The following is a 22,430-nucleotide window of genomic DNA, read 5'->3' as shown; positions in this document are numbered from 1 at the left end:
GCCCGTACACTGCCAACTCCCCGAGTGCCATTGGCGGGCGGCCGCGGCAGGCCGGCGTCCGATCTCGCGCTGTCCCGGGACGTCGCGTCGGCGCGGCTGCGCCCACTGTCACCTGCCAGACGATCTCGTGTTGTTCCGTCGCAAATCGGTCCGTGCGTGGCGCACACCGCCGCCGGCGCGCGCCACGACGGCGGCGGCGCTTCCGCTCAGACAGGTGGCGCCGCGCGGCGGCGGGCCGGCGAACTACTGTCGCGCACCGAGGCCTCACTCCTAGTCAGTCCATCAGTCCATACGCATCAGGCTGCGTCAACCATAACTCCGCGGCGCGTGACAGGTGCGTGCGTGCGCGTGCGTACGCGTACGTGTGCGTGCGCGTGCGTGTGTGCGTGTGCGCGCGTGCGGGTGCGTGTGCTTGTGTGTATGCGTGTGCGCGTGCGTGCGCGAGCGCGCGTGCGTGCGCGAGCGCGCGTGTGTGCGTGCGTGCGAGCGTGCGTGCGCGTATGTGCGTGTGCGTGTGTGTGTGTGCGTGTCTGCCTGCCGGGCGTCTGGCAGTGCGTCTGTCACGCCGCAGGTTTGAGTTGTCTGTGTGCACGCTGTTGTGTTTTAGTTGAGCCGGGAGCGGATCGGTCTCGGGAGAGCTGAGGGGGGGGGGGGGGGGGGAGGAGCGCCGCCGGCAGCCAGAGCGGCGGCGTTCAGCTGGCCCGTGTCCCCATGTCCACTGTCTTCCGGTCATAGCTGGCCCAACCGTGTGTGTGTGTGTGCGTGGATGGGTGGCTGGTTGATGGATTCAAGCCGAGTGACTGCGATATCCCGGAGCGAACTGATCACTGTCCGACCGCTGCCACCTGTCACGGGACTGCAGGACACGGACGCGTCCGCCGCGCCCCGCCTTCAACATCCACACATCTCGCACCCATCCCATGTGCATGTTTATCCTCTTCCTCACATTCTATCGACAACGAAATACCTCACACTGATTCCGCGCGTCTTTCACTTTTGTGGTGCGTACAGCTCCCACTGCCTTTGATTGGTTTTACCAAAATGTATGTCAGAAATCCTTACCTCAAGTTGCGTTTCTACAAACAAGACCTTTACGTGATTTTCGTATGTTGGGGATTTTGTTGCTTCTAACGGCGCTTGCTTGGTCTGAAGTAGTAACACCTGGAAAATTGTCGTTGGTAAGCCGTCTGGTTTTCTACCTTCTCAATTCATTTTGAATAGCCCAGTTGCCTGACCACTCTTGATCCGCTGACACGCGACACTTTTCTTCCGCGTATCGGTGGGTAATGCCTCCCAGTATGCCCCCTCCCCCCCCCCCCCCGCTTTCCTTCACCGATGATCTCAGCGGCGGCGGATAATGAGCGGCCCCGACTCTGGAGGGCTTGACGGAGCCCCTAGTGTAGAGTAGAACGTAGCTAGTCCCCCTATCGTCTCGGCGCTCTGAACGTCCCCCCCCCCCTCCCGCGCCACCATCGTGGTGCCCCCATTTCATCCCCGACCGACACCCCTCCCCTCCCTGGCCGAGAAAAGACAGAGTTTTGCGCAGGTTTCTTTCATCCGCGATCGCTCGGGACGGTGCGGAACCACTCTGAAAATTTGCTCACGTTTGCCTGCGGGTGTGTGAGAGAGTATTTATTGGTGGACTGTCCGTTTTCCTGTGTTTTACTTGTCGACGTGAAAGGCGCAGCCGGTGTTTCAGCCACTGCCACCGCCACCGTTCGACAGTGGGCGTGCCGACTGGCCTTGTGGGAAGCGTACGCGCCGTCCCGTGCGGCCGCTGCCCTGTCGCGCCGGAGCGTCCGTGCGCGCCGTCTGCGTGTGTCGTGAGTGTACATAGGGCCGCCGGCGACCGGTGGGTCCCGTTCCATTGTGATGATTCTCACCGTCGTTTGGTAATAGATCAGTACATACACATGAAACGCGCGTAATCACTCATCTGGGGTACGCTGTCGTACTTCCCCACCCCGAGCAGAGCGCTGGAATAGTGGTGGGCTGAGGGGAACACGAGCGAGCTGCTCCGCGACGTCACCCGCAGCTGCCGTCAGCTGGCGGATCGCGACGTCACCAGTCGGGGCTGCCGTCAGCTGACGGATCGCGACGCCACCAGTCGGGGCTGGCGTCAGCTGGCGAACCGTGACGTCACCAGGCGGGGCTGGCGTCAGCTGACGGATCGCGACGTCACCAGTCGGGCTGCCGTCAGCTGGCGAACCGTGACGTCACCAGGCGGGGCTGGCGTCAGCTGACGGATCGTGACGTCACCCACAGCTGCCGTCAACTGACGGATCGCGAAGTCACGAGTCGCAGCTGACGTCAGCTGACCAACCGTGATGTCACCAGTCGGGGCTGCCGTGAGCTGACGGATCGTGACGTTACCAGTCGCAGCTGCCGTCATCTGACGAACCGTGACGTTACCAGCCGGGGCTGCTGTCAGCTGACGAGCCGTGACGTCACCAGTCGGGGCTGCCGTCAGCTGGCGGGCTTGTAACGTGACCGAGGCCAGATGATGCCAAGCCAGCAGCGGTGGCGCCCCAAAACGTAATGTTATGCCCCTCGCTTCAGACATTGCATAGTTGTCAGGGTTATTTATTTACCATTTCGCCGTCTTGTTGTTACACCTTTTCTGAGGTGGTCCTGTGCGCATGGCGTTAGGCGGCATAAGCAGGATGAGCGGGATGGTTGCGTCGGCTACAGCGGTTGCAGTTTAGGGCGGGACGGTTACACGTCCGGTACTGTGAAGGGTGCACCGCCGACAAATTTCCACTATATCTGGTTCCATGTGCGACGATGGATTTCTCCTAAGACAGAAAAGCTGTAACACATCATATTTTCAATGCTAAGGCAAGAGCATGCTCATGTAAAATACTTTCAGAGAAAGCCACGGCAACCGTAAAAACTGTCAGCCACGTGGCACCAACGCTGGCACAGATGATAGGTTCAATATTTCTACGGCCTTTGCCCACCTTTGAGCTCTAGTCGCGAGAACTTTCTGAAGAGCGTAAAACAGATACAAATACATATGGGAGGTTTACTTCTTAACAGAAGGAGCTGTACGTGCATTAGACATTTGCTAACATACCATGAAGCCTGGACCTTGCATATGAAGTTAAGTAAACAAATGAACAAATGCTGGAGTCAGGTAGCCCGTCTCAACCATACACCACACAGCAAACCTCCAAGCAGCCGGTATACCGACTTTGACGACAAAAATGGACATCACTTCTTCAGTTCAAAACTTACGAACTTTCAGTGCATGGTCGTTGGTACCAAGTTACGTCATGAGGTGCCTCTACTTATCGTGTGCATAAAGGTAGAACATATGCCCAGCTTGGCCGGTTCGGCCCACTCCACGAGCTCAGCGAAAAACATATGTAATATGCAATTGCCATGCAACAGTCGACATGTTCCTTTCGATATTTGGCTACTAACCGTTTAACGGCGGTAACATGTTGGTCCCTAACGTACGGCTACTGTGAGACTGTCATGGCAACCATTCATGGCTTCCGTTCACGAGATAGTCAACTCGAAATCACCACGTTAACATTTCCGTGGCGCCGACGCGGCGGGAGCTGAGAGCGAGGTGCAGCTCCCCGCCCCCCCCCCCCCCCCACACTTCCCATCGTCCCATTCTGACAAGCCCACAGGATGCGTGTTAAAACTATTGGCAATTGCAGCCCGTTTATTGGAAACAATGTGGGAATACACACAGCCCCGTGCCATCCCGCCAGCCGACATTATCAGTCGATTGATGAAAACCGCCGTGCCGACGCAGCCTCCACGTGGCGCGTGGCCCGGGTGCCAGCCATCGCGAAGCCATATCGTGCTTAAGCAACAACCCGGAAGGCACGCCACGACAGCAGGCCGACACAGTTCCTCCACGAGCCAGCCAATCCAAAAGATCGTCAAATAGCTGGAACCTCCAGTAAACAAACTGATCCTCTTCGCATCATACGATCACACTGTAACCCGTCCGTGATCTACCATTCCTGCGAGGACTCATCGGGCTGCCCTTTCAGCGGCCCAAAACAGAGTGCAGCGGTCGGCCGCCGCAGAGCGGTCGCTCCCGGTCCAAGCCCGGCGCGTTCGGTCACCACGTGCCGCGTCAGGGTCCCACTTCGCCCCGGCGACCGCATCACGGCGTCTCGGGAGTCTGTGGCCAGGTGGCTTCACAGTCGCGTCTCAAACCACCGCGGTAGTCTCTGTCTGCATCGCTCCAGTGAGCTGCAACGCGTCACACTGCCCGCTCACCGCCTGTCCCCCTCCAGTCCGCTCCAACTGATCACACTGATCGCTGATCACCCGTCCGCCTCCAACCCGCTCCAGCTGATCGCACTGGTCGCTGACCACCTGTCCGCCTCCAGCTCGCTCCAACTGATCGCACTGACCGCTCAAGGCCTGCCGCTCTTCAGTCCGCTTCACCGCCTCGCACGGCTCGCTGGGCGTCTGCCGCTGTCCGTCTCGCTCCAGCAGGTCGGCCGGCCCGGTCCCGGACGGCTCCTCTTCAGCTGCCGTCTGCCCGGCGCCAACCTGCTCCAGCAGGTCAGCCGTGATCAGCCGCAGCAGCCTGTCATTGTAGGCCACCAGCTGCTCCACGCCCGGCCGCAGACACAGCTCTGTGACCGGCAACAGCGACAGCGTGCGCGGCGTCAGCACCTGCAGCACCGCGTCCAGCAGCGCCAGCAGCGCCGGTGGATCACGGGCGCCGCGCAGCGCCACGCACGGCCGCGGCCGACCGGCCGGCGGCGGCAGGAGCGCCGCCCGCTCGAACAGCGCCGCCGCCAGCTGCAGCAGGCCGATGTTGAGCCGGTGGAAGAGAAAGAGACCGCGCAGCTCGAGCGTCTCGCCCGGCCGCAGCAGCGCCGCCGCCGCGCGCAGCGTCGTCACCGTGCCGGCGTCACAGGGCCACGGCTCGGCGCGGCACGGCAGGGAGACGAGCACACCGTCCTCGACGCGCGCCACCCGAGCGCCTCGCTCGTCGCCGGGCTCGGCCGGCAGGCACCGCGCCGCCGCCGCCGCCACGCGACCGTGCAGCTTCAGCAGACGCAGCGAGCAGAACTTGCAGGCGTGCAGCCGCGCCGGCGGCAGACCTTCGGCGCGGCTGGCCGCCTGCCGGAAGTCGGCGGCGGCCGGCGCTGGCCGCCACTCCAACTCGGCGGCCGGCGGCGGCGCGGCCAGCACGGCCAGCTGCCGGGCGGCCGCCGCCAGCCGGTCCCGGTCCGAACGCGGCCCGGTGCGCTGCTCGTAGGTGCCGGTGCCGGCCTTGTTCTCCACCTGGGAGACAGCGGCGATGTCAGACGGCGGCGGGCGTGCGCTGCATGGCTGGCTGCAGGATGGCGCACGTCCCGATATGAAACCGCGGCCTCCGAGATATTTTCAAAACTCCTCACGGTCATCCACCAAAAGCCCCATAGTTAATACAAACGATCAGGTTATGCATGATAGCTGGTGATGTACTCTTTTCATCAATCACAACCCAGCAAACAGTATCATACCATGAGTGAACTTAACACCTGGACCGGCTTTAAATCCCGTAAGCTACTTTGTGTGACGGCCGCCAGCACACGCTGAGTAACAACGAACAGTCCGGGAAGGGCTACTCGGTGAATGAGAGCGAGTACCGCCGCCGGCTATCAATCGTCCTCGACGGGACGAGACCTAACATTGTTGCACGAGCCGGTCTTCCTGCTCGCCGCGCGACACCGAACGGCTTCATTCCGAAGGCCGCGGCGCGACAGTCGGCTCCCGTCCCCACTCAGGACAGATCGGGGCGTCCCTGCGCTGGGCCACCCGCTCACCTGGAACGACGTGTAGAGCCGGGGATCGACCGGGTGGCTCAGCTTCAGCGTCTTATCTATGGGCGCCAGGCGGCAGCGCTGCAGGAACTGGGCGGCGACCGCCTCTCTGACGGCGTCCACCTCGCGCCAGGCGGCGCCATCCGCCCGCTCGTGCAGCTGCAGGTTCCGAGCGATCTCCGCCTCCTGTGACGTCTGGCAATCAACGGCCGGCGCCGGGTCACGTCAGGTCAGGTCAGGTCAGGTTCAGTGGGGAAGACGGCTCCCATCACGGGCAACAAACGGACAGCATGTCAGCACCATCGACGTCTGCTATTCGTAACGCTGAGTAGACAGGGAATAGTTCAGTGGACTGAACAAAACACCGAGTTATGAAGTGTAAGCTTTGTCTGGAAGCAGCTCTCTCTCACCTCTCACTCTCTCTCTCTCCGCTCTTTCAGGAAGAAGAAGACTCCAGATCTCTCCACATGATTGTTTGTGTATTTGCACCTTTGCACTGACGGCAAAAGAAATGTGAACAAGGCAGGTCCGGCTACAAAGCGTCTCTCACTTTCTCTCATCGCCGGCGCCGCTGTGAACAGCCTTTAACACCAACCTTGAACAGCCTGGCGCACTGCACAAGCTGTTGGATGAACGTGTCGGGCACGTGGTGTCGGGCGAAGAGCGGCTGGCGGCCGTCGGCCCCGTAGCGCCGCCGCCACCGCTCCAGGTGGCCGCCGCTGAGCGGGCCCGCCGCCAGCCGTCGGCACACCACGTACACCTCCGAGTTGCCCGACTTGCTGCACGACGGCTTGACCACGCTCACCTGGCCGACATGGGTCAGGGGACGGTCAGGGCAGGGGGACAATTGCCTGGCCGCCGGAGAGCGGCTATCGAAATCGGTACAAAACAGCGCAGATCCATGAAAACGAAACTAAACTTGAGACAAAGCTAGCACCTGTCACACGGTTTTCCCTTTCCACGTTTGCCAATGCGGCGTAGGACGGTGAACGCAGCAGAGTATTCCAAATGTCACGCGGATGCTCTTTAATCGGGCTAACCTGTTGGAACAGCACCGCACCCTCCGGCGGCGTGAAACATGTTAAATTTATCGTCAGGCGCCTTCGAGCGTGCGTGACCGCTACGGTCAGCGCGGCAACCCCGCCACATGACCCCTGGACACGCACACGCACAGGGCGCCGCTGCACGGCTGTTTCGGGGCGGCTGGAGCGGCCGCGGACGGCCAGCAGCCGACCCACCTCGGCGAAGCAGCAGCTGAGCAGGAACAGCAGGCACACGGAGCCGGACTCGTAGAACGTGAACATCTTGACGACCAGCGTGCCGCCGGGCTGGAGGGCACGCAGGGCGCACCACACCTCGCAGTGGTGCAGGCCGGCCACTATCCGCTCCTGCTCGGCCGGCTCGCCCTGCCACAGGTCAGCGGGTCCCGTGTCACGCTCACGCGCCGGACACACGTCGCGGCCAGGTCCGTCCCGGTCACAGTGTGCAGGTGTGGCTGAAGCTTCCCTGGCGGGATGGCCTACAGTGTACGAACGGGGCAGAGACTCTGGAGGCAAATACGCTGTCGTGACCAAACCAGGCTTCAAAGACCCACCTGAAGCCGAACAAGAACGTGGAGCCGAAGCCTAAGCCCACGCCAGCGGCTATGCATTTTTGAAATGTGATAATTATTTCGTTAACACGAAACCGAAGCCTGAAGTCAAGGGTTTCGAACTTGAGAAACGGGCAGTCCAAAGCTGACCCCATTAGTTAAGACATGGCTTCGGCCTAGTTATTTTAGTGTACGACGATGTTTTTCCTTAACGAAAAGCGTCTCCCGTTTGCTGAAACTGTATGGATGTATGGTGTCATAAAATGTCACCAGGGTCTTGCGGGGTGATTGAGACAGACGAGTTAGCATTACGGACGTGATATTTTTTCTGACTAAAAACCTCGTCTTGTAGATAAGTCTGTGCCGACCGTTTCGAACGCCTCAATTTTCAGGCCGTCTTCCGCTGTACTTTTGGCTTTCAGACATATATGGTCCGAAGCCTCGAATAGGCGACTGTTTTTGTGTTTCCTTTTACTGTATTCTTTAGCAAGGCCGCAACTGCAAAGAAAACCATCATGAAAAAGCGCACCGAGCAATTCAAGATCGCATGAAACCAAAGCTAGAGCCACGATTAAAACAACACAAACTTGGAAGCCGAAAGTCAAGCCTGCGCACAAAACTACCACAAAAATAAAGCCATAGCCGACCGTCGAAAACTGGCGCAAAGGTAAGACCAAAGCCGGTCAGCCGAGAGAATCCGCTAAAAGCCGAAGCCGAGCCGACACCACTGCAGGAAAAACTGCGGGTTCGCAAACCGAGAACCGAAGAAGGCTTCGTTCCACTGCTGTCGCTGCTCTATAAACATCAGTGACGTTGGCCCCCTCCAGCCGCGTCCGCTCGTCGTGCGAGATTCGAATAAAATATCCCGGAAACTGTCTGGCCTTCCCTCACAGCATAGCAACACAACGACACGCAGAATACCAAGAAACGTACTATTCCAGCGCATACGATCAAATCAAGCAATTTCGCGTGTTGGATAGCACCTGGTTTGTCGCCAGTGACGCTCAAATAAAACGATTTCGCCGCGTTCAGTCGCGCCTGGTTTGTCGCCCGTACAGCTCAAAGCAAGCAACTTCGCTGTGTTCGATGGCGCCTGCTTTGTCGCCAGTATGCAAACAAACTCATCTGCCCACGCATGTGCTTTACCCACCAAACGTCTAAACACGATCGACCACGCGCCGCATGCTGTAAATTTTGCCGCTAAGCTAAGCCGAAACAAAAACACCCCACTTGTCCTTGGTAACAGTACTTCCGTATTTTAATGCCCACTCGGGGAGCTGGCGAGGAACGTTCGGACCTAGGGGAATTTGCGGGGTCAGTAATTGGGGCGCCACAGTCTTTGTTCATTCAGGAAATCGATGTTATCATTAACAGTCACGCAAAGAAATAGATAGCGGTGAAGACGTAATTATGTGTGCCATTACGACCAGTGGAGGTTTAGGTGCATCGACAGCGACGGCCATCAACGCCCATAACTTGTGTGCTACTCGGTAGGCATGTACGCAAATGACCGCGGGCGTATAGGCCACGCAAGCAACATGTACATCAGCAATCAAGCTTGCTCACGTTCCTGTGCCGAAGCGCTCCGACATGGGGGCGAGCACCGTATGGCACGCGGCTACACTTGCAGGTTTACCAGCAAACAGTGTAAGTGAATGTGAAGCGATGGCACGATGACTGTATCGATGCTGACAATCGATGTAAGCTACTATTCGCGACAGCGAGTACTCGTGAAAACCATGTGCACTGCTACCGCGGCGAGGCGATCCCCATGATGATGTAAGAACGACGCACGACCAAATTTAGCCGCACAAAATTATGATGAGGCTCATTCATGCCATCACAATAGCAGATTGGTAGGAAAACAAGGCACGCAACATGCAGCAAACGAGCACAAAATATGTCATAGCTTCATTACGAACCAAGACGCAGCAAACAGCCCAATATGCACATACGACCCCCAATAACGCAACAGACACCACATGAGTCGGCCCCGTTGTGAGCGGGCTATTCAGCGGCCTGGAGTCTGGCCAACGACTCCACCCAGCTGCAGCCGACTGACACATGTCCGGAGTCACGGGAGCCACGAATAAGACAGGTGTGTAGCGCCACGTCAGGGCTCGGGGCCTGCTCACCCGCCCGGCCCACTCACCGGTCTCTGCCCCCTCCCCTCCCCGCGACACGCCGCCACGTCAGGGTCCGGGGGCTGCTCACCCGCCCGGCTCACTCACAGGTCTCCACTCCCTCCCCTCCCCCGACACGCCGCCACGTCAGGGCCTGGTCACCCACCGGCTCACTCACAGGTCTCCACCCCTCCTCTCCCCCGACACGCCGCCAAGTCAAGGCCCCGGGCCTTCTTACATGTGCGGCTACGCTTGCCAGCCTCTGTCCTCTCCCCTCCTCTCCCCGACACGCCGCCACGTCAGGGCCCCGGGGCTGCTTACATCCATGGCTACACTCGCCGGTCCCCACCCCTTCCCTCCCCGATACAACGCCACGTCAGGGCCCCGAGCGTGCTCATCTGCTTGGCTACGCTCACTGGTCTCTGCCCCCCCCCCCCCTCCCCGGTACAACGCTATGTCAGGGCCCCGAGCGTGCTCATCTGCTCGGCTACGCTCACTGGTCTCTGCCCCCCCCCCCCCCCTCCCCGATACAACGCCACGTCAGGGCCCCGAGCGTGCTCATCTGCTCGGCTACGCTCACCGATCTCTGCCCCCCCCCCCCCCCCCCTCCCCTCCAGGGTACAACGCCACGCCAGGTTCCGAGCCTGCTCACCTGCTCGGCTACGCTCACCGGTCTCTGTCCCCCCCCCCCCTCCCCGGTACAACGCCGCGCCAGGGCTCGAGCCTGCTCACCTGCTCGGCTACGCTCACCGGTCTCTGTCCCCCCCCCCTCCCCGGTACCAACGCCACACCAGGGCTCCGAGCCTGCTCACCTGCTCGGCTACGCTCACCGGTCTCTGCCACCCCCCCCCCCCCCCCCCCCCCTCCCCGGTACAACGCCACGCCAGGGTTCCGAGCCTGCTCACCGGTTTTTTGCCCCCCCCCCTCCCCTTCCCCGCCACGCCGCCACGTCGGGGCCCAGGGCCCTCCTTACATGTCCGGCCACGCTCACCGGTCTCTGCCATCTTCCCGGTACAACCCAACGTCACGGCCCCGAGCCCGCTTACCTGTTCGGCTACGCTCGCCGGTCTCTACCCTCTTCCCGGTACAACCACACGTCACGGCCCCGGGCCTCCTTACATGTCCGGCCACGCTCACCGGTCTCTACCCTCTTCCCGGTACAACCACACGTCACGGCCCCGAGCCCGCTTACCTGTCCGGCCACGCTCACCGGTCTCTACCCTCTTCCCGGTACAACCACACGTCACGGCCCCGAGCCCGCTTACCTGTCCGGCCACGCTCACCGGTCTCTGCCCTCTTCCCGGTACAACCACACGTCACGGCCCCGAGCCCGCTTACCTGTTCGGCCACGCTCACCGGTCTCTACCCTCTTCCCGGTACAACCACACGTCACGGCCCCGAGCCCGCTTACCTGTTCGGCTACGCTCACCGGTCTCTACCCTCTTCCCGGTACAACCGCACGTCACGGCCCCGAGCCCGCTTACCTGTCCGGCCACGCTCGCCGGTCTCTGCCTCCTCTCCGTCCCTAACCCACGGCCTATCTCCCCCGTCGCGAGTCACCGAGCCTGCCTCCGCCTTCACCCGTGAATCTCGTGCCGCCCTCCCCCGCCCTGGCTAGCCCGCGGCGTCTGACATCTGACCCGCGCCCCGGCCACTGACCTGACAGTCCACGCTGCCGTCGGCCGTCACCAGGTTGACCCCGGCGCCGGTGACCTCGATCAGGTGGTCGGCGTTGGCCGGGTTCATCAGGTCGCCCGTGTCGTCGGCGCCGAAGTGCCAGCGTGACAGGGTGTGCAGGATGAACCGGTCGTCCGAGATCATACGGCTCAGCGGGTTGGCCTCGTAGTACGGGTTCAGCGTGGGTAGCATGCCAGTCCCACTGTTGACGGGGCGGAGTACGGGGTTTCACGGGCTTCTCGGGTGTGATATTGGAGAACACAGCTGCACGGAGGTGTCAGCGGTTTCGTTTACTTACACTAATGACCCGTCCGGGGAAATCTTGAGAAACGTTACGCGCTTCTCCATAAGTGCATGCTTCAAAGGCCGACGTCAAATGAGCAGCTGTTTCGAGACTTCTGATAATTCACCATTCGAACAAAAAACATCACAAGAGCTCCTTTGCACCATGCTGCATAACCAAGGCGAGACCCACGGGAGCCCCTTCCTTTTCGTCCGACAACACCAAAGAACAACGGTCATCGATTCCCGGCCGCGGCCTTCGCCAATGTCGCGAGCATACAACCGAGAGCCCGGCTGCCGCATGCGCTGCTGCGTATTCACGGCCGCATTGTCCCGGTCCGACGACCGGCCCGACTCGTCACACAAAACTCGGGACAGAAAGAGACCGCGAAAGCCGGGGACGTCAGAGTATTGAGCCATTGACCTTGTTGCCTGGCGACCGATACACACGACCGCAATGAACTCTGAATGCTGAGCATATCGAGTTAACGGCGACGTGGTAACGGCGTCGGCAAAGGTGGACCCATGTGTGACGGACGTCGCGGACACCTTCGCCACCGGCCGGGTCTGCGGTGCGGCTTCAAGCTGGACTGATGAGCGACGGACGTCACGGAGGCCGTCAACGACACCTTCGCCACCGGCAGGGTCTGCGGCGCGGCTTCAAGCTGGACCGATGCGCGACGGACGTCACGGAGGCCGTCAAGGACACCTTCGCCACCGGCCGGCTCTGCGGCGCGGCTTCAAGCTGGACTTTCCCGAAGTATCCGTGCCAGAGGTCCCAAACCGCCCGCATGGCGCGCACTTGAGAACCTCGCAGCTCCTTCGCCTCAACGTGGTACTTACTGGTACAATGGTGGCCCGGAAACCTGGCCGCGTGCGACAAATCCGATCAATCCACAAAATCGATTGATGATGGGCTCCGGACGCTGAAATGACTATTTTGAGCGCGAAGAGCTTTGCTAGCACGTGCAAATATCGATCAGCAGCCATCCCCGCACACCACATGTATGCGCAGCCGAATTGTAGAGGTAAGACTGTACAGCCGCTGAGGGCCTCTCATGCTACAACCGAATTGCTGAGGTACTACCGTACAGACCCTGAAGGCCGCTCACACTACAGCCGATCGCAGAGGTAATACCGTACAGCCGATGAAGGCCCCTAGCATTACAACCCACCGCAATCCGCCCATCTCCCAATTGATGTAATGCGCATGAGCTAGACAACTCTAATTTCTGGGTGACATCACAAAGGTGATCTGGCTAATGTCGCAGCATTGGCCCATCAAGCACGGCGGTGCGGTGCTCGGCATCCCTGCGGTGCAGTCTTGATCACTACACCGCCGTCCAGACGCCCGTCAAGGCCGGCTGGCACGCAGCCGGCGGTGCAGATCTCCTAGCCCTGGCGGGAAGGAGCGCTCCTGTGACCCATGGTCAGCCCGCTTCCAGAGGACGCGTCCCGGGGCCAAAGGCGCTGTTTATGGCCGGCAGTACCCGCGAGCCCGCTGGCGCGGGCGCTGCAGTTGGCGCAGTGTTGATCGCGGGTCCAGGCGATCGCTCCTCAGTGCTGCCAACTCCCGAACAGTGTGAGATCCTTCAGAGACGGACTTGAACCAAACATCTGACACCTGCCCAATCTGCGCATCATCACGCTGCGCGGCGGTGTTTAAACTGACTCCAAATCAGTGCCACCGACTGCACAACATTAGTGCTGCAGCAAAAACTTCTGACAGCTGTGCTACGACCCAACTTCTACTGCCAATAGTTACACACATTGGTCCTACGCGACAAAACTTGGTGCCAGTACTAGAAAACTTGCACTGGAGCATTATATATGCTACGCGACAAAACCCGACACCAGTACTAGAAAACCTGTACTGGAGCATGATATATGATACGCGACAAAACTTGGTACCACTATTAGAAAACTTGTACTTGAGCATTATATAAATAATTGCATTTGAAGTAATGACACGCCTCAATGAAGACCAGATCAGTGGTTTAGCTTTGTATTCAGTGGGAGACCCCATTCACAATTCATCTGTGATATGAAGGTGTGCCACATTCGGGGCAAACACCGCGTATAGCGTATTTTGGGGCAGGTTTGGTTGTTTCCCCCTGTTCAGCTTCCACGCTCGTTCTGCAACTCCACGACAGTGAACCACACCTCTGTTCGGTAAAAAAGATGAATTGCCGTCATAGGTTTAGCGCTCGCAATGTTTACGGCAGGAATAATGTTTCGATTCCATGGAGTGGGCACCTCCAGCCTGACTTCGCCCAGCCAAGTGTTGCGATGAGTTCTTTTCCTCCGGAACTTTGGCCAGGCTTAATTCATGGGTTGGAGCACTGATGGTTAAACTTGCGCCCATATCGCGTAGTCTTTGTGCGAGAAGTAATATCGAACATACGTAAGGACTGTATAGGTTTCTGCAACAGGAAAAATGAAGGCCATAATCTCTTAATAGAAGTTTTTGATTGCTTTTCAAGCTCTGTTGAGTAGCACAGGGGTGTAGCTTCCTTTTTAGTTGGGGCAAGGGGATGAAGCCCCAAAACCTTCGGAAGAAAATGGGCCAAATCTGGGAGAAACCGGCTCCTTGGCATACTTTAAGTGTGGGTTGGGTCATTTTTTTCACGGTTCAGCCACCACCTACACCCATCTCATTTCGTGAAACTACGTCCCTGGTACAGCACTAAAGTCACATATAGCTCCTCGGAGTAGAAGTACGTCACATGTGAGTAAAGGGAATGTTGTATAAGCCTGCTACAGAAGCATTGACGGGTATAGCTTTTTGCAGTATAAGTCTGGTCGTGAACCACTCATGTCGTGCATGAGTTTTTGCAGTGGAAGTAACGTCGAATACACGTAAAGACTATATAAGTTCTTGCAGTAGATGTAATGAAGTGTATAAGCTTCTGAGGCATAATTTTGTCGTGCGGCACTCCTGTCGGAAGGAGTTTTTGCCGTAACATCAATGTCGTGATAACGGTTAAACTACCGCTAAAAAGGGATCAGAGGCCAGTTTTATAAAAAGAATACCCTCAGCGCAGGCAATTTTTCTCAGATCTTCCTCCTCCGAGTTTTATAAAGCACGGAGTAAAAAAATTATCCTCCATGAAAATCCTCCGTCGTCGGAAGCGCTTTTTCACCATCGAGTTTTATAAACAAATTGTGCGGCGAGAAGCGCAATGGTAAATGCGCAGTTATTGTAGAAAATGGGCCGATAAAAAATCAACCTCGTCGCTGCGTTTTTTTAATCAAGGCCGACGTACTTTTATCAAAATGCGCCCTAAGTAGGTTTGCAATGGCTCAGAAACCTAGCTTCAGGGTGCATGCATCTACATTGCTTGGCTTGTATCGTTTTGTCCCCACCCGATTGATGGTGAAATCAAAATAAGGCTACATCAGGCTAAGGGCAACAGGCTACTGATGAGGACCAGCGGTGTACATCATGCTCCGAGATGCCTATGTGGTACCTTGGTTCCACCCCATGCGTGTAAGACGCACAAGCATAGACTACAAGGAACGTCGCTGAAAACATTGCCCAGGATTCAGGAACATGCTACAGCGTACAGGTGGGCCTCGATTTATAGATATTTGCGCTTTTGCTGGATAAATCACAGCTTTACCCACATTTCAACATCTTGCTGCTTGTAGCACGCTAAGACACAGACACTACGCCGCCCCCCCCCCCCCCACGGGGGGGGGGCGGCCGTAGCAGTGCAACCTCTCTAGATGCTGGATGGAGGGGAGGGGGAGTTTATGTCAAAGCTTGCCCTTATTTGTGCGACAGTTCTCCCTGCCCCCACCTCCTCTCCCTCCCCATTCATGGCCCATGCTTGGGTGGTAACCAGTGGTCTGAAGTCGTGAATGAGTACCTGAAGCATTTGTATTATTTCTAGTGGTTAGGGAAAGGGGAACAACACAATGCTTCAGCGGATAGATATCTTAAAAGGCCCTTTGAACTAGTCATCTTAGATGTATACAGTAGACTAAATGTCTTCTTTTTATATGCAACTTAGATGGCATTTGCTATTTGCTTCCCTGGTTGCGATTGCTTGCCCCTCTTTCTGTGAAGTTAGTGATTTATCTAGTGGCAGCCCCCCCCCCCCCCTCCACATCCGGCCCACCACCTTTACACTCCTTGGCAGCAGCATAGGTTCAATAGTTTCTATGATGAAGTTACCTGTTGCTCCCCCCCCCCCCCCCTAACCCCTGGTGCACCAGATAGCCTCTCTCACCCATGTGCTGACTAAGTTGTGACGAAACCGCGACTAATGGCTGCATTCATTCAGATTTGCCCTCATGTGCTTAAGTACCTTGTCCAAGTATGCATAACTGTACTGCTTATATTTTGGTATGAAATAGCAATATAACAAACAAAAAGGGGAGGGCAAAGGCTACCCTCCGGATCAAAGCAGCTAAGTTGATGCACACCTCCGCGTTGTCAAGTTCCCATACATGCAATGACACTAATACAATGAGAACAGGCTAAGGCTGTGACTGTTCCCCAATCATTAGACTGATAGCATATTTTGCTATTGACAATGTTAATTATATTGCCACAGCACATAATTAAACAGGGCAGCCCCTATGAAACCCTACTGCGCCCCTGTTTTCCATCACTTTTAACTAATGTTCGCTGTGGGCTCCTCGGCGATGTTGTGGGCCACAGATTGCTTGAGGCTGCACGTGGGACTGGAAGATCAGGACACAGTGTTCCATGATTTTTATGAGACCTTAATTTTATCTTTCACTGGTGGGTTTGGAGGTACTAAATCTAATCGGGTATAAGTCCCCACCATTAATATCATTCCTATTCCATTTCGAACTCAAGGTTTTTGCATTTTAAGGTGATTGTTGAACACCCCCTCCCCTATCGCTGTTGTATGCACTTGTGTTCAACTAATATATATTCCGCATGTAAACTGGACATGTAGGTAGAGTGTAACGACCTGCAGATATTCCGGCAAGTGTATACGCAACTCTGATGACGATATGAGTAAAACCAATGCATTCCATGATTGGTGCTCTGTCTCTGGTTGCAGATCAAAGACAGCAGACGCTATCCGATTTCGAGGTCCCGGTGTCGAACGCCCTCATCAGGTCCATCAACTGGCAGCGACAGCAAGATCATGCAAACTGCTTGGAACTTTAAATGTTGTTGGCATTGCCGTGAGCAAAATACAGCGTTTTTTTCTGTTACCATGTCGGCATTTTTTTTCTAAAAAACAAAGACCTGCCTCCGCCTAATTTGTGTTCAAATAGCTTGCGAAAGTAGAGGTGGGACACCATTGCTATGTAACGCAATCAGGGTAGATATCTGGCATATTCAGCAAAGGCTACCAGTTTGTGTGGTAACCGTGTCATTGGGAAGGTAGGCGTTATGCATTGGTAGTAGGTAGCTAGAAGTCTACCTACATGACCATGCTAGGATGCATTGTCCTCTCAGGCACCTGTAAAACGCGCGTTGGCTCTCGAACGGCCCGCCGTCGGCGCTAACCATGGCACCCCTTAGGTGCCCATGCGCCAAGTAGTACAATTTTTGTTTCTGTTCCCCAGCGCCAAGCGTCGTTGTCAACCCTGTCGTTGACGCATTCGGCGCACGCCGTCCTTGAAACAGCAGCTGCCGGTGGTATCAGTTTTGGCGGCGGGGTTGCAGCTGAGGGTTGTGATTGGCAACGGATAAATGCGGGCTAAAATTTGGGCTGAAAAGGATGGAAGCGAACAAAAGGAATAATACGCTTGTCAGGTTTGAACTGTTGTAAAAATAGGAAATATTCGCCACAGTAAAACCCTGAGCTCCTTAGAACGTGATAATGGACGCCTAGGCAGAGCGACACCAACGGCCTCGCGTTGCTTCGAGTGAAGACATGCGTAACTGTACCTGGTTGTGTGCCTGGACAGAAGCCTACCCGCCTGCCTGTATTCTACATCCCACTACACCCATTTGCTTAGATTCTACGACCTTCTTTCAATTTCTCTGCCACCAGGGTAAGTTGGTTATGGGGAGATCAGGGGAGGATGGGATACCCAGGTGTATTCCTTGGTAGGTAGGTACCGTGCACGCATGCGCCAAACAGTGAAATATTCATACGCGGGGCTGCAAGCGGCGTCATTAAACCAGGAGATGGATCGGACAAGGGGGCGGGGGGCATATGCCATGGGATTTCAGTCAATGGTAGTGGATAGGTGCCTTATCACATGGTACCATAATTCAAACGCCATTCCCCTAATTTTGTGTGCAATATTTCGCCAATGATATAATAACTGGGTAATTTATTCAAAGTATGCACGTCAATGTTTTCATTGAATTACTTGTGGCATGCTTGTGGTTAAGTATTCACTTAAGAAGTAACAAAACTATTTGTCGTTCTCAATGAGCATAATCGACCGTCGCAAAAATAAACAAATGTTTGTTTGCGATACGATAGCATCTGGCACTTCTGACAGGCAACAGCTGACTGCGTTTAGAAAAGCCTTCATCAGAGAAATTAATGTTGGGTGGCAGGACCGTTAATAAAACTCCGTAAGCGGCGGAATTTTTTTTGGTTGAGTTATTTTTTTTTTGGCAAGGAGCGGTGATAAATTTTTATTATAAAACTGGCCCCAGAACACAAATCTTACGCGATACGGGTAAATGTAGGGCAAATTAACTGCCAACAGCCACGTGAGTCCGCAAATGGGTGTGGAGCACGCGTTCCGTCAGCGTGGAGTCGACGTCAGCACACATCGATCCACCTGTTCCGAGTACCTGCGCTTGTTCAGTGTAAATACACGCCCGGTCTGCATCTCAGGAGGAATGGTCAAATGGCAATCGGATCAGGGCGAAGTGCTCAGAGTGCACATGCTGGCCATTACGCACACATGACGGTCGCCACCGGGCCGTAACCCTCCTTCGCCCCGATCATGGAACACGCCGCGCTGGCCGGACGGGGCGCTCGTGGCGTTTTTTTTTTAGCGGTTCACCTGCGAGTCTGGGAAACCGGGGGTACGGGGTTCGATTCTGCGCGGTTCCCGTCCTTTCCGCCAGAGTGAGAGGTAAGCGAGAGACACCATAATCCCAGCTACTGAAGGCGTAGAAAGCCCCAATGACACCGCTAGTTGGTGACTGCCGGGCCACGACAATGACCACACGGCGACGCCGCCTCCTCGATATAACGTCAATACCGGGCCCGCCGTTACCCAGGCAGCGGGCAACGGCAGTCGCTACTCGGCGGCCCGGGCGGAGCGGACGGGCGGAGCGGACGGGACGGCAGCGGACGGGCGCAGCTGCTGACGGAACGTGCGGAGCTAACAGAACAAACGAAACGAGCGGAACGGACGACCTCAGGAGAGGCGGACGGAGCGGACCGTGCGAACGTTTCGGACGGCTCGCAGCGATGATGGTGCCGTCACAGGTGGGGCCGGCTCCGACCATGCAGCAGCCGCAGCCGCTCGGGCTGGTGATGGCCGGCGGACAGCCAATGCTGGTCGCCCAACAGGGCACGCTCCAGACCACGGCGCCTGGCTGGCCACGAGGTCAGTGGTCTTCGTCGCCCCCCCCCCCCGCCCCTGCTCCTACACCTGTGGTGTCGAGGACAGGCTGGTGTCCAGTGTTAAGTATGAGCTGAGTGAAGGACGATACCCTACATCTGCCTAGCCTTCCAGAGTCGCTTTTATTTCCCGTGAACAGAAGGGTGAGAGCGTTCTTCTGTGCTGCTGGACCCTTCTGCAGGTGAAGCTCTATCATCTTGCTACTGTTTTGAGCTTTCGGGTTCTTTTTAGATGTGCGATACTCCCTGACAGGAGCTCAATTACCTGCAAACAGCGAGACATGCCGAACTACCAGCCAGTAACGTTGGCAACGGAGCCACGGGCGACGCCCGGCATAATGAAAAGCAAACGGCCGTTCAGTCGCCGCGACGCTTGCCATGGTGACCTGCTTGCAACATTTGTGGAACAAGCTCCGCCCCCATACGATCGTCACAGCGCCTGTCATGGTGACCTGCTCGCATTCGCAGCACTTGTGGAACAAGCTCCGCTCCCATAGGGCCAAGAGTCCCGCGTAGAATAGACCAATGCAACAGGCTCTTCGAATGCATCACAATCATTTCGCAGCCCAAACGCACTCAAGCGTCGACGCAGCCCAAACGCACGAAGCGTTGAATCGCGTCACATGCTGCTGGTGACGTCACAACCGCATCACATGCTGCTGATGACGCCACATGCTGCTTGCATCTGTGACAACACCAAACATGTCGATTTCAGGTCTGGAGGCGCTGGCCTATGCCGACCAGCTCGTGGTCCAACAAAAGGTCAGCTTCGCGGTGACCCCGTCGCGTGCCTACATGGCGCCACAGTCCCTGGGTGGACCGCTCCGCTGCTGGTCGAGGGCATACGAAGCCTTGTGCTCATCTTTGGTTGTGTGACCAGAGCAGCCCCGGTAACGGGCGGAGGGTGCGCCGCGGCATCGGTCCAGAACCGACCGGGCAGGTGTGAACCACCTAATGGAAACAGTGCGCGTATGTGATAGCACTGAATGACAGATGTTGCCCAGCCCCGTCGTAGCCCGGGTTTGTAAAGGTCCTGCGCTGGAGTGGGCCGGCATCCAGGCTCTCTGAGTCGCCGGAAGCCAGACGGGACCGTAGTGCCAACATCCTACCGGCGAGTCTTTTGCCCCCGAGCCCAAGTCGCCTTGTCATCTTCCTTCTCGGCCTCTCTCAGATGCCAGCACAACTACCCCATACTGAAGCCCTGCGTCAGAATCTTGCGTCAGCGTCGCACGACCCAAGCCAGAGCCGCCCCGTCGTACACCCTTGCCACGCCCTCTCCGCCGTCCCAGCACAACCACCGCACGTCCGAGCCCTTGCGTCAGCGTCGCCCCAAGTCAGAGCCGCAGTCGCTCCGCTCTGCGCCGCCAGATGGAGCTGCTGGAGGCGTTCACCGGCTTTGAGACGGCCAACAAGTACGTGATCAAGACGTCCACCGGCCAGGCGGTGTACTACGCGGCCGAACAGAGCGGCTGCTGCACGCGCTGCTGCTGCGGCCGCGGCCGACCGTTCCGCATGAGCGTCGTGGACGCCGCGCAGGTGGAGGTGCTCTCCATGGACCGGCCGCTCAAGTAAGCAGGAGGCCGTGAAGGGACCGCCGCCGAGCAGCACAGCGGCTGGCGGCGGCCGGCACCACGGCCGCCCCGGGCTGATGCAGTGGCGGGCATGTGGAGGTGTGCAGAGTCTGACAGCGTGGTGGAATGGGAGGCGAGAGAGCGAGATGTCAGAGAGAAGGAGCGTGTGTGTGTGGGGGGGGGGGGGGGGGGGCAGACGACAACACCACTGGGATACCGAACGAGGTAAGCGAGTGGAAGCAAACCATGGACAGAATGCTCTTTTACAGTAAACCCGGCAGCAGAAGCCGTGCAAAGGTAGAACTATGTACCTCACCTGTTCTAGCAAACTAAAAATGCTCAGGAGAGGCGATTTTCTGTTCATTGTAATAACTCACGGCACAGGTCTCGCGTTGATGCAACCATAATGCACCGCAATCTCCATCGATACCACATTCAATGGAGCTTATTTCTTACAGCACTACGCAGCGTAATGTGCACAGCTCAAGAACATTTTTTACCGGGGCGAAATTTATCCCACCAAATTTGTTTATGCAAAGGTAAAAACAAGCATGCCGCTTTCACCCAGCTGCTGGACGCACACCAACCAGACATAGCCAGACCCGCTGCCACACCCAAACCGGCCGCCGTGTCGAGCACACTCGCCTAGCCTGCCGTAGGGCCGCGCGTCCGCCGCGCCGCCCGCCCGCTTGACACGCCGCGCCCGCCGCCGGCAGGTGCCAGTGCTGCTGCTGCTTCTGCTGTCTGCAGGAGCTGGAGGTGAGCGCCGGCGGTATGCCGATGGGCACCGTCACGCAGGAGTGGTCGGTGATGAAGCCGAGCTTCAGCGTGCGCGGTCCCGACGGCCAGGTGCGCCTGCAGATCCACGGCCCCTGCTGTGTCTGCAAGTGCTGCGCGGACGTCGACTTCCCCGTGATGTCGGCCGACGGCAGCCGCCAGGTGGGCACCATCACCAAGCAGTGGGGCGGCATGACCAAGGAGGTGTTCACCGACGCCTCCACGTTCGGCGTCACCTTCCCGCACGGCCTCGACCCGGCCACCAAGGCGACGCTCTTCGGCGCCACCTTCCTCATCGGCTACATGTTCTTCGAGCGCGACAGCAACTAGCGCCGAGTGGCGGCGGCGACGCCGCCCGGCACCGCTGACGGCCGGCCGTCCAAGCGCGGCGGCCGACACCAGCCGTCCACACCCTGTGCCTTGATCCGGCAGCGGCCGCTGCCGCGCGCCGGCGCCTTCCGATCTGACCCCGATGGGCTCTCGAGTCGGCACGGTTTCATGTTTTTCAGGGCCGGAGTGGTCTCCGCGGCGCACGGAAACAACGCCGTGTAAAACATATACCTCGCCGTTCTGTTGCGTATGTGGATGTGATAGTCCAAGCACCGTATTTTATGACACCTGTCATGGAATGAAATATGAACACCAATGCGGCATTCTCCTTCTGACAACCACTCTCAAACCAACTGCACACAGAAACCACGCAAGCGCTCTTTACAAGCCGTGACAACCAGCGGTCCCGGCAGCGACGGGGCGGTACTGACCTCCTCGACACCGTTCAGGATGCAGTAGTGGTTGAGAGCGGTGACGAAGGCGCCGGGAGCCTCGCAGAGATGCAGCGACACCAGCCGGCCGCCGTCCGCACAGGCCGGCGGCAGCACAGAGCCCAGGCTCAGCAGCTCGTAAAACTTGCACCACGCCTGGCCGCCAGAGCACACACGTAAAACTGGCGCCGCAATGCTACACAAACGAGATCGTTCAATAACATATGGCAAAAACTGTCAAGCCTTTTTGAGAACCTAGTACATTTCTTGGCCGCAAAAAGGAACAATAAGTATAGATCACTTTCAGGCGTTTCACGCGGCGGGCCAGAC

General features: G+C 57.5%; 2 protein-coding genes across 2 annotated transcripts; one reads left to right on the top strand and one right to left on the bottom strand.

The window, feature by feature from the left end:
• Positions 1–4,129: 4,129 nt before the first annotated feature.
• On the bottom strand, positions 4,130–21,635 carry LOC119108251 (cap-specific mRNA (nucleoside-2'-O-)-methyltransferase 2). Its single transcript, XM_037231830.1, has 8 exons — positions 21,334–21,635; positions 11,163–11,382; positions 7,028–7,195; positions 6,385–6,594; positions 5,793–5,984; positions 5,188–5,268; positions 4,543–4,650; positions 4,130–4,147 (listed from the first exon to the last, which is right to left on the bottom strand). The coding sequence occupies exons 1-8, from the start codon at positions 21,633–21,635 to the stop codon at positions 4,130–4,132; spliced, it is 1,299 nt and encodes a 432-aa protein (XP_037087725.1).
• LOC119108728 (phospholipid scramblase 1-like) lies at positions 18,800–21,832 on the top strand. The gene is made up of 4 exons (XM_037232359.1): positions 18,800–18,977; positions 19,707–19,753; positions 20,360–20,559; positions 21,279–21,832. The coding sequence occupies exons 1-4, from the start codon at positions 18,839–18,841 to the stop codon at positions 21,667–21,669; spliced, it is 777 nt and encodes a 258-aa protein (XP_037088254.1). The 5' UTR covers positions 18,800–18,838; the 3' UTR covers positions 21,670–21,832.
• Positions 21,833–22,430: the final 598 nt, after the last annotated feature.

Source organism: Pollicipes pollicipes, unplaced genomic scaffold (assembly GCF_011947565.3).
Source record: "Pollicipes pollicipes isolate AB1234 unplaced genomic scaffold, Ppol_2.1 Scaffold_6686;HRSCAF=7923_pilon_pilon_pilon, whole genome shotgun sequence".
NCBI lineage: Eukaryota > Metazoa > Arthropoda > Thecostraca > Pollicipedomorpha > Pollicipedidae > Pollicipes > Pollicipes pollicipes.
This window is presented reverse-complemented; position numbering and strand designations above follow the sequence as displayed.